General features: G+C 40.8%; 1 protein-coding gene across 1 annotated transcript in view; it reads left to right on the top strand.

Moving 5' to 3' along the window:
- The first annotated feature begins 1,255 nt into the window (after positions 1 to 1,255).
- The window catches only part of fgf22 (fibroblast growth factor 22), a 29,447-nt gene continuing 17,991 nt past the window's right edge, over positions 1,256 to 12,711 (top strand). Inside the window, exon 1 of the mRNA XM_085265410.1 lies at positions 1,256 to 2,392. Within this exon, the coding sequence (XP_085121536.1) occupies positions 2,017 to 2,392 (376 nt within the window). The 5' untranslated portion in view covers positions 1,256 to 2,016. The remainder of the gene's footprint in view (positions 2,393 to 12,711) is intronic.

Genomic DNA, 12,711 nt, shown 5'->3' with positions numbered 1-12,711 from the left:
AACAAAGGTGGACATCCAGGCAATGATATACCTGCTGCTCGGTCTGTGGCTTCTTGTCAGACTCGGGGACCACAACATTGTTTTTTGTAGACATTTCCCTCATTACTGGGTTTCAAAAATGTCGGTTTACTATTTTAGTACCTGGTCAGTACCAGGTACTATGACCTAATATGAAACCCTGAAAGCTGGGGCAAACTGTGGCCATGCAAAAAGGGCTCAAGTCTCTAGCGGCAGTCAAAAAGCCCACAGAGTGTGAAGTGACTGTCCTACTTGTGAACGTGAAGCCCTCGGAAACACCTCCAGCACTGGACAAGTGTGGCCTCAGGTCAGGGTGCTAATTGAAACGAGGACCCAAATAAAGAAAAGGAGATGAGTGGCAAAGCTAATTGGTAATTTTTTTCATCTTGTGTTCTACGCTCTTACGCATACTTTTGAATCGCATTAGTTGTTCCTGGCTGCTGGCTCTATGTTATATTCACCATAAAGATTAAAGAAAAGAAGAAAGGAAGTGAATCTTTTTACCAAAATGACAAAATTTTCCATAAATTTCAAAACTATTCAAGAGGTTTTTGTTAGTTTTCTTTATATTGTTAAAAATTTTAATAAAATAACGCATTGACTGTGCTCGTTTACCTTGATCTAATCAGGCTTATTACACAGCCTCTAAAAACAGACAAGTGGGTGAACTCACAAAAAAAAGGTGTTCTTCATTTCCATCCTGCTCTGCCAAATTAAATGGTAAAGATCAGAGACGCCGTTCCATTGAAATATTAACAAAGGTGATCAGAAAGACTCTCAGACTTCATCTGGACTAGGTCTACCAACACTCACAACCTGCTCTGTGTTTCTGACTGCTTGATGATTCAAACCAGCAACCATTAAAAAAAGGGGGGAAGGCTCCCTTAATTTGCCCCATGTGCAGAGTGAAAGTGTCAAAAAAGGTTTAACTGAACAGCAATCGAGCTGATTTGACTCTCACCGTTCACATCTTGAAAGACAGTTTGAACCTCTCCAGGTGTCTGTAACCACAAAAAGCAGAAAAAATCCTCAAGTTTAAAGGCAAACTACCTATTTCTCACAGAGCAAAGTTTTCTGTAAGAGATTAAAATGAGGATGGTGTTTGATGTAAGGCTTCTCATTTGTTTGAAATGGTTATGAATGAGTGCAGTGGCCCCATCCCCCCACCCTTCTCCTGGCCCTGCCCAGGATAAAATGCAGGACAACTGAGCCGCTGCCTTCACAGAAGAGAGGACTGACTGACTGCACACAGCAGAGCGTGGCTTCGCTTGCCTCACTGCTTCGCTGCCCTGTGCTCGCAGACTCTGACACACACAGACACACTCTCGCTGCCTCTCTCTGTCACAAACACCTCCCATACTCACTCCCTCTCTTTCTCACTCACTCTTTCTCTCTCAGTATCACATACACACACGCACACACACACACACACACACACACACACACACACACTAGAAGTAGTCAACTCTTTCTCTGCCACGGGTCAGCAATTCAGACAGGCAACTTGTTCCTACCCAGCTGGAAACAGCAGAGCATTGCAAGGTGCACGCACACATGCTTAAACTGGCACAGAAACACACTTGTACATTTACACTCACTCATTCAAACACACGTATGTGAATCCTCATAGAGCCCAGGACTTTAATTATGGACCAGTGAAGAAGACTTCAGTCAAAGGAAGAGACGACAAACAAGCAAGGAGCAGCATCAAGGAGGAACTTCAAAAAACTGGATTTGTTAAATTGCGACACTTTGTTAAAGGAGGAGAAAAAAAGAATAAAAAAAACACAACTGAAGATGACAACTGGAGGAACTCTGGCAAAACTGATTCTGTAGGAAGGAAGGCCCGCTTTCAGCTCAAAGTGGAGACTGGCTGTGACATCCAGAGGATTTGCTGTAAGTGCCGCTTCCCTTCCTTCTCTCCCTCCACAGGGACTTCTCCTGATCATCAGCATGCCTACAGCTTGCACAAGGTGCACCTTGGGAGTCTGACCCACCATGTGCAGATGGACGGCGTCCGCAGTTAATTTCTGTCCTGAAGCTGCCCTCAGCACCACCGCTACAACTGCAGCCTCTGCCGGTCCACATTTCCCCCTGCCTAGTGCAGCCTCACTCTGCCTGGCATGCTTCACCGTGCTCTTGGTCACCGCTGGTACTGTCACGGGGGCCTGTCCTCCTCGAGTAGGGCATGAACCCCTTCAGGTGCTCGCAAGCGGAATCAACTGTTCATGGACACTGGAAAGGCACACGCGCAGTTATAATCACTTAGAGGGTGACGTCCGACTTCGGCGACTTTACTCTGCCAACAAGTTCTTCCTCTGCATTGACAAAACCGGCAAGGTGGACGGCACTCGACGTAAAAACTACGCTGACAGTAAGTAAAGTGAGAAAAAGTTGCATATCTGAAATTTGTGTCAGAGGGAGGATGCCCTGTGACGTTTTCGGATTTATTTTTATGGCTGAACTTTCTTATCTGTTCACTTTTACAGCTGTTTATGGGGATATCCCTTAGTCATATCACTGCTGAGCAATTTGTGTTGCGTTGTTTAGAGCAGGGCGGAAGCGTTGCTAGGTAGGAAGGGAATAACCTAGAGATGGTTTAGACCCCTCGTGGGACAGCAGGCACTGAGGAAAGACAAAGTGGTCTTGGAAAAAAAAAAGTTTCCCTTTCACTGGGAATTAACCTGTCAAAACTGTGGTGAAAATGCATCAGTCATACTGAAACACATTTCTGAAACACTTTTTTCCAACACAGACCAATTTGTAATCTTCACAGTTCATCTGCTCTGTTGGTAAATGGTAAATGGACTGGTCCTTATATAGCGCTTTTCTACTCTATCTGAGCACTCAAAGCGCTTTATTGTGATTTTATATGGCTTTCTGTGGGTGTGCATGCAAGTAGGAATTTCATGTAAAATTCTCTAGCAGTGTGGCTTTGCCCCGAAACCCACATTATGTCTGACGAGTTAAACAAGATAAACTCAACTGGACGGGCATATTCAGACAGATCTGTGTCGTTCAGTTTGTAATCTGTCGGACAATCTATGCTTTGTGGACACTTGAGAAAACCTTGTTCATGCAGTGATGGTTTCTTAACCACCATTACTTGACCAGGTCAGATGAACTGATTCTGGTCATGATCTGACCTTCCTCTCCATTAGTCACTGGCTGACTGACTTATTGGACAGCTCTTAGAGACATTTTTGCCTTTGACTGTAATATTTATGTGTTTGGTTCTTAATGCCTTTTTATACAAGGGGGTGAGTCAGAGTTTTTCCATACAGCTACTGGGGGAGAACAGCTGCTGCGTCCAGCTAACAAGCCAGTCAGTCTGTTGCCACCATTTCAGTGATCTCCAAGCGGCAGACTGGATGACATTTGTTAACCTGTCGGGATTAGTCACCTGGCAGAACCTTTAAAAGCCACACACACTGGTATAAATTCAAATTGAGATGAATTATTACTGTGTTAAATTTGGACCCGTGGGCATATCCAAGTTGGGACATTATTCTTTCACATTAGTGGTAATAAATGTCAGCTACCATAACAAAATACTACTCCCAAACTTTGCTTGTATTTGACAGTTTGACAGAAGTCATGCCGAAGGACTGAAAGACATTTGGCAAAAAGAAGAAATTGACATTTAAAATGTCTTAAAACAGCAAAATTGATTGTGAAATGTATGCTTTTTTACTTTTTGCCAATTGGGTCATTTACTCTTAGGAGGCTGTAGTAGCCATTAATGAAAAAGTACAGTCCCCTTAGATGTAATGTCCTCATACACTTTAGCCATCATCCTCTCATTTCCTTTGGTGGAAAGAACGGTTCTTTCGGCACTCACACAGAATGAGGGTGTGTTCTGCACCCTGAGCTGAGCACCGTGCCAAACCAGCGGTCATGTAGGCTTTGCCTTAGATTTAACAAAATGAACCTTGTGGTCAGCCTGTGGTTGCAACTCACACTGGGACAGATCTGGTTTAAGACCATTTTGAGATCTCCTTTTCTGTTTAAGAGCACTGTTACTCTTGCAGAGACCTTGAAATTAAACTGTAAGTGTCCTGAGCAAGAGAATTTCACTATGCTATAGACTGGAGGCAGAACAAGTAGAAAGTTATACATGGTAAATGACGTAAATCAGGTACTAGACATGAAAGACAATGCATTAGTAATCTTTTTTTAAGATTTCTAATAAATTGAGATATATTTTTTCCATCTGATTTAAAAATAGTGTAATATATATGATGTAGCTTGTGGGAATCTACTTGCAAAAACACATAGATCCTTACAGAGACCAATACCGAGAGACCCAGTACTAATTCTGCCTTTAATATACTTGTGTAACCTATAGCGTTTCCTAGTGCTAGTCTTAGCCCCATCCTCCACCTGCTCCGCACTCTGTCCTCTGGTTTGCCCTTACACTCTTGTCGACACAGCTCTGCTGCCCCGACAGCTTTGCCTGCTACACCCAAGCACCGTCCCTCACCTCCGCCTCACCAACCTCAGTTTTTCCAGCCCCAGCTCACAACTCTCAGGTGCAAAAACAGTTGGAATTAGTCAACAGACTCGCTGCTAATTGAGGCTGGAAAATATTGTATCAATCCCAGTGGAGTAGGGGCATGGAACAGCTGAGGGAAGGGGCAAGTGGGAGACATGCAAACTTAAAGGGCTCGAGGATTTAAAGGATGAGACAGCTGGACGGGGCTGAAGGGAGATAAAGAATACAAAACACGTATGTGGCAAATAAACCTGTTTTTATTTTACAGTCTTCAGTTTTAATTCATGATGAACGACTTATGAGTGTGACATAAAGAGCCTAAAGTCAATTATCAAGTCATTAAAACAGCCTTGTAGTTGAAGGACAGTTTTAATTCTCTTTTTGTACGACTATGTAGAAGCAGACTAAACAGCCTGAATATATATCAGTTATGAGCCCCCCCCCCAAAAATAAAATCAAAATCAAAAAGAATTATTTCATGTGAGTATGAGTGTGGAAATACACAGAAAAATCACACTAAAACAAAAACAGTAGACTCCATCCACAAAATTTCCTCAAGTTTTTTTTTTTTTTTCAGTCAGGGAAGTTGTAAATTATCGGCTATATTTGTTAATCAAACTAGAGACAAATCAAGATAAATTATCTTGCTATGATCTGAGTACATCCTGTCAACCTACATGCTCCAATTATAGTTCCACATATAATAAAAAAAGATTATAAGTGTTACTAAAAATAACTTGAAACAGCCGCACGAAGAGTCAAAGTGCAGTCCTTTGAGAGACCAGAAGGGAGGGTGACAACATGTTTTTCTTTTGAACTATGGTAAAGCAGAAAATGATCTAGAGGGAAAAACACACCCAAGTGTTTACAAAAGCTTCAGAGGCAGGTACACATCATATCCTGTCATGGGCTACTGATCGTAGCCTGCTAATTAGACTGTCCTGAAGCACAACAGCTGCGCAGACACACCTGGCAACTGGTTTGTGATCAATTACAATAGTTATAGGCGCCTAGTGTATTAATACAGCATATGTAATTATTAAAGTCCAGTTTAATTAACAAATGAAGGCTACTTGTAATTGTAATTGTCAAGTCTGTGATCTATTTACAAAATCTTTTTTGGCAAGCCACCCTGTGTATATTTTATTGCATGTTTTAATTTTTTCCTCATATTTTAAATAGATGGACTAAATGTGTGTGGCTACAATCATCAAACACTTGGTCGGCCTCCAGTAGCATCAGCCAGTTCATAAAGTGACACCGCTACAACTGCAAAAAGTCACTGTGGCCAGACTAGCTTAATTTTGCCTCTATAGCCTCTCAGCTCTCGCAGCCGGGGTGTGATGTATTTACTAAATTTCCCTTGGTGTGCAACATGTTACTGTTTGATGTGAAAGTTTTCCAAGTTCATGGGTGTATTTGACTTGGAGCAAAACCATGGGGTGAAAACCTTCCACCCAACTGAAATATGTTGTGGAAATTATTAAAAGTTTTCATACACAGGGGAAACTGTCACTCACAAAAGAGAGACTGACTTGAATTTTAAAATCATAAAAGGACAAGACAAGTGTGGCGGACAGTCTTGCAAAGACAATATTTTTGTTTTTTTGTTTTTTTAAGATGGACAATGTCAAAAAAGGATGTGGAGTAGGAGCAAAAAAAAATTTATCTTTATTTTTTAACTGTAAAACTCAATTTATTGCATTTTACAGAGAAGTAGTTTGTGAAACAACATTTGTTTTTATTTACATTGTCATGCACGTCTTAGCACAGATATTTTCACATACACAAATTTTAATTGTTTAAGTCTCACTTGTATATAGTCATGTGCTATACTGCTACTCATTTGTGACATACTAAAGCCCTAGTTGACTACGCATGCATAGCGCTTTAAAGCAATGGCAAAACAAAGCATCAGGCAATTTAAAAATACCAATGTTCATCATCGACCCACGTTTTACTTTGGGGACAATGTCACTAAACAACAGATTTTACAAAATGTCTGTTCTGTGCTGTCTGCCATTTTAAAGGTGGAAAGAGGGTTATTCTACCCTGGCCTTTTTTTTAACCTCACCATGACACACCATTAATTCTGCTATAGCTCAGACGGGGATGTGTGACTGGATCAACAGCACCAAGGCTGGAGGGGCCAAAGGGGGAAGCACCTGGCTGAAGGAAGTACTTTGGTGTTTTGAATTGGAAGAATACACATGTTAATGAGGCTAGGAGAAGGGCTGGGGCGTGCTCTGCTTAGTATTGAGGTGGAAATTAAAGGCTAGAAGAGTGCTGGAGCGCTTCCCGTTGCTCATTAGGCATTAAGGTTTCCTCTGGGTTGTCTCAACTGAGAAGGGATTCGTGGACATTTTGGATGCCAATAGGAGGGTAAAATCCCACGAATCATGCATTAACCCCCCAGTCTTCACTGTAAAGGCACGTCCACAGCTTGTCTGAGAAAAAAAAATGAAATCAGTACTTAAATTGTGGTTTGTGTTATTAAGAGACAAAAAAACCCCACATAAAACATCACAGATACACGTTTATGTTTAACAGGCATGTTAAAATCCTTCATACAAATTTACAGACTATCACTGTCCTGGGAACATTGGAGGACAAGAGTGTCAGTGTCAGGCTAATTAGCAGAGCATCCCTGGTTTCTGCCACATGGGTTTGATGTCTTGAATGGGCCCTAGAAATGTAGCAATTAGTAGCTAACAACCTTTAGTAGTCTGGCTCCAGCTCCTCTCTGGGGTTTACGGGGTTCATCAGCAGGTTTATAGAGTCTGACTTTGGCACTGACAACCGAGTCCTTTATAACATCGCACAGCTATGGACATCCTGTGGGTGTGAAGGTAACACAAAAGGGAAGACTTCACAGTTCCAGCAACCAACAGCTTGAACCTTGACACCATTGACTGAAGACGTGCTCCTTAAGTTTGTAAAAAGCAGAGAATGACTTGATAGCAAGATAGAAATACATCAATATCCAAATGGTTTTACCAGAAAAGTATTAAGGTCCATAGTAGACCAAGACTACCTATTCTATAAATATTAATTGGGCCATGGAGGATGAGTAGTTTTTGCATTACTTTTCATCCCCTTCGCATAAGGAGACTTGTTGCTTTCCAAAAGCTACACTATGATTTAGGTGCTTTAAACATCAGTGTAACGAGCAACAATTATTGCCAGTAGAGCAACGCAAATCTGAACATGTTCACAGCCAAGCTCTTTATTTTTAGAGTGAAAAATATGGCCTTTTCCTCAATGTGAGCACATTAGTGCTCTTATTACAGTAAGAGCTTTTTGTGGAAGGTGTAAAACATATTAATGAAATCAACTGGGAACAGACGACTAGCTAGCCTTACTCATGCAGCACCACATGTTTGAAATCATTCACCAAAGGAAATATTCATGAAGGAGCAGCTGCCACTTACATCTCGAATCGTACACATGCACACACACGTGCACTGACGTAATCAGCCCACTGAGACAGAGGAAAGCGGTCTTGCCTCAACCTTAGATAGACCAAGACATTTTGACCCTTCCAATAAAGCCTCTCACCTCGCCGCTTGAACTGAGCCAGACATCATGTCTTGGACGGCGTTTAACCACTGGCCCAGGAATAAAGAAGCTGAAAGAGAACCCCTGCTGTAGATGGGGGGGAAAAGAAACAACTTGGCATCCCTAAATACAGTCATGGCTGACTGACTACAGCTACAAGAGTTTAAAGGTGTTTGAATTTAACCTAAAATTACTGGAAGAATTGCACTAGGAATGCAATGCACCTGTTACCCTTAAAGCACATATGCCTCTCTGTAAAGTTTTATCATAAGAGAGCGCAATAGGAGGCTATAAAACCAGAGGCTATTCTCTGACGTGACTTTCAGGTGAATCTGGGGCTTCTCTACCATATAAGTTACAAGAACACGTGGAAGCTCTAGCGCGTGCAGATTTTAATCTCTCTCACAAACATAAACAGATCAACCAAAGCCTGCCTATCAGCCTGTGTGGCAAAATATTGACATGCTGTTAGGCAATTAAGTCATAACGTGTGTGATTTTGTGTACGACTGCAGAATGACAATCACACACCTTGCGTCTACTACGGGCTAATCGCAGTTACATCAGTGCTAAAAGTTATTAGAAAGTCAACATTAATAAGTCAACATTCTTTATCATGATGTTGTGTCATGTTTTCTGGGCAATTTAAGATTATGTTAAGAAACTTTATGCCTGACTAAAAGTCTACAGTCAGGCAAAGAACTCTTAAAAATGTAATGCTTATTTAAATAAAATCGCACTGTTAAAACTGGCTTTGGATGGTGAATGTTAAGGGGATTACCAAATTTGGAACCAAATGTAGAAATGCATATAATATAACTTGCAGCTGGATTGGACCTTAAAGGAGAAAAATCTATAAAATCAAAAAGGTTTTACTGCATTTTAACGATATTTGGTTCAAAATAATGCAATAATATGTAAGATATATTCAAAAAACTGAGGCAAAGAGGTTACCTTAGGGCTATTTTCACCATACTTACAATCAGTGTTGGTCAAGCTACTTGAAAAAGTAATCAGTAACTAATTACTAATTACTTCCCCAAAAAAGTAATCCCGTTACTTTACTGATTACTTATTTTCAAAAGTAATTAATTACTTAGTTACTTTTTAAAAACACAATTTACAACCTGAATAGGTGATAAAGCGATAGATCTTTCAGCCCAATTCTACTTTTTCTGCATAATCCATCATACAAAATGTAATCAAATGGAAAAGTCCCTTTTTAAAACTTGTTTTATCAGTTTTAATCTTTTAACTTTATGCATCAAGCAAAAATTTAATTATATGCAACATTCTCTGACTGGAATAAATTAGTTTAACATTTAATCCTATTTTCTGCACATTCCAGCACATAAAATATTTTTTTGTGTGTGTTTACACTCACTCTTTCAAATAGATGCAAGTAAAACACAGCAGAAAATAAATAAAGTCACAGACTAGCGGTCCTGTTGCTCTATTTTTACCTGTAAAGCAGGAGTACGGTAGGCGGAGGTTTACCCTGGTGCAGGTGTCCCGCAGCGGTCAGTGGAAGGATACAGCAGTTTCTCTGTGAGTTTCCCATTACGTCATAGCGCACTAGGTGCTTGCTTGGAAGTTTAGGGTTTTTTTCGCTGTAAAAAGAAGTTTTCTTCCCACGCACAACGGATGCTAATGTTTTTGTCACTTTTCACGGAATCAAACTCAAAGTAAGGTCAGTACTTCCACGCTTTAAACGCTGCACCTCATACTCTCTCCCACACTCGATATATGATCCATTGTTGATCATGAGACATTCTTGCAAAAAAAATCACGGTTTTAGTAACGCAGTAACGCAGCGTTCCTACGGGAAAGTAACGGTAATCTAATTACCGTTTTTGCATTAGTAATCCCTTACTTTACTCGTTAATTGAAAAAAGTAATCGGATTACATGCCCATCTCTGCTTACAATATACTTACAATACAGCACATATTGAGGCAGTTGTTGTTGTTATTTGGCCCAAATAAAACTGAATTGAACTGAATTAGATTCAACTAGCTGGACTGAATAATTGTGTTCTAAGTTTGTTTCCTGAAAGTAGTAGCAGGATAATTAATGTAAATGTGAGAGACTAAAAACAGCAACTCTGGTTCAGTCTGTGCATTCCAACATCCTGAGACCATGCAGTCTTGTCTGAACTGCATTACAAACAACCCATACCTGCTTTTTATCTCTGAGGCCATTTCACTAAATGAACATGGGCAGGATGTGAATATCATGTCAGCTCCTTGAATGTGCGTGTACGTTCCCAACGCATGTGCCTGTGTTTATACGTGTGCCACTGCAGGAGCATGAAGTGGACCCTAAGCTGAAAAAGATGTGCGTTTCCGTTCCCTAATGGTTAATATGAACCAGACCTTACCTTGTACTCAGTTCAGACGCATGCATGTTTCTGTGTTTGCATGCACACTGACATGTGCGAGCTTGCGTGCACGTGGGTGTTTTTCTCATCTGAAAGGCCACGTCCTCATTAGAACACAGAAGGTGGTACAAAGCATTGCAGTGCTATAGCTGAAACAGCATAGTCAACATCATGCATCACACCGCTTTTCTATAGCTCTTGGATCTTTGCACCATCGTTCTCCTTGCCTTGTTATTTTAGACCTACTTTTAAAAAACAGGGACGAATGGGCTGAATTTTCAGAGCTCAATGCTTTTTATTTTTTTGTTCTGCAGTTGTCCAAAGCTGAGCAAAAATATCCATATGCATGTGAAACTCAATACATATGAATGTCAGTCTGTACATATCGATAAAAGCATACTTTCACTATTCTTTTTTTGACTGCCGGCCTTTCCTACCTGTCACCGTCTCTCTCCAGCTGTATCCATTTCCACCTTTCCTCCCCTGCAACGGATAGGATTGAGGTCAGGGCCCTTTGGCCAGTGGAGCAAGTGACAGCTCTGACAGGTTGCCTGATTTCACTCTTGTGCCTTTTGTCACCTCCTGTATGCCCTTCTCATTTTAATAATATAAATATGGGGCAAGCTCAGGCCACAGAGAATATTCTGTGTCCTGGTGCTCAGTCACTGGAAACTCACTGCACACCTGAATTGCATATGCACATACCTAAAACTGGCAGTACTCTCCAAACTAAATCAGGTTTCTTTATTTTTTAGCCTACTACTGAACAAATGCACTGGACTGGAAAACTGCAAAAACTATGTAGGATTTAAATGACAGTTATTTAAAAATAATACTGATAATATAGTACTGCCATATACACATGCCAGCCAACGATGTATCACGATTCGCGTTATCTTGGATTGATTGTTGAGATTAAAAAGGTTTCTCGGTTTTAAACTTTGTAAGTACTGTTCTCATTTTATTAGACTTGCTGCAGCAGAGGACAAGACATTTGTTTCTGTTGTTAGTATGTGTTAAGCACCAAAAACATGCACTGGCCACTGGCCAGCGTTCAGTGGACCTGTTTAATCTCCCACTTTGCTTTTCTTTTAACATGATCAAGTTTCTGGTCCATCCCGAGAAGCTATTTTTGAAATTAGGAAGGCTTGCTTGATGGAGATTATTACTGTATTCAGTTGCACATTCAGGGTGCACAGTTCTTCTCATGGCCAGATGTGTATAAGTAGCCAAGTGTTCCCCCTTTATGAAGTATTGTGCATTCACAATGAAAAATGTTTGTTTGTTTTTTATACTTTAATTAATTTCTAAGCTTCAAAAATGAAGAAATATACAGAAAAGGTCTTCTAATTGTATTTATTTCCTAGATTTTGAATTGAAATTGGGAAATTTGTTGTTACTGACTTCAACCTGGCATTAATATCGAATGCATGCATTTTTTGAATAAGTTTAAGCAATTAAGCTGCATTTATCATACCTGCCTGCACACACATTTTTAGCTCAGGGTTTTTATTTATTTTGTTGAAGAAACTTTTTCACTCAAATTCAAAGGTTAAATCTATTTGAAAGTGACTGCAGCTGCTTGGTTGGTTCCACTATCAGTGATCTTTATATATCTTTTTTCACCAGAGCATCCTAAAGATGTGGGTAGAAACCAGCAAAAACAATGTCTTTCCCTGAGTATGCTTACACCCACTGAATCCAATCTGAACAACCAACCATATAAGACACAGATGCAATTCACCTGCTTAGTGTTATTTATTAAGTAGCAGGGTAGATGACCTCAGTTTAACGTGGATCCCGCCATCCCTGCTGCGCTCCTGGGGTATCTTAAAGTTCAGGAAAATTCAGAAGCTGTGAGTCACAAACCTCTGGCAGATCAGCTCATAACTATCTGTGAAGCCTTTGATAGTCTGCCGTCCGCTTGTTACGGATGTGATGCATGATTTGGAGGCAGTTTGCTCTCCCTGGTCTCCCTCCCTGATTAAAGAGAATGCCTCCTGGTCGGAGATTACAGCCACTTGGTACCACACAGGCACAGACGAACAGGAGTGGTGCACACTGTGGGCTTCGTTAACCTTTTTCACCTCTCCAATCCCTCAGTTTGACTACAGCAGGCCTCCACCCCCACTAACCTAAACCTTCCCAGTCGTCCTCTAGTATACCCTCTTCTGGATAGCTTGCCTCCCCATCTGCTCTTATAAATTTAGGGTTTGGTAGGGTCTGATTCGGCATCCTGGGGATCCCTAATGAACTGATTGA

The sequence above is a fragment of the Mchenga conophoros genome, linkage group LG23, assembly GCF_057382185.1.
Source record: "Mchenga conophoros isolate Kocher_MC1m ecotype Shallow Benthic linkage group LG23, M_conophoros_male_GT1.1, whole genome shotgun sequence".
Taxonomy (NCBI): domain Eukaryota; kingdom Metazoa; phylum Chordata; class Actinopteri; order Cichliformes; family Cichlidae; genus Mchenga; species Mchenga conophoros.
The sequence above is the reverse complement of the archived record's forward strand: the minus strand, read 5'-3'. Positions and strand labels throughout refer to the sequence as shown.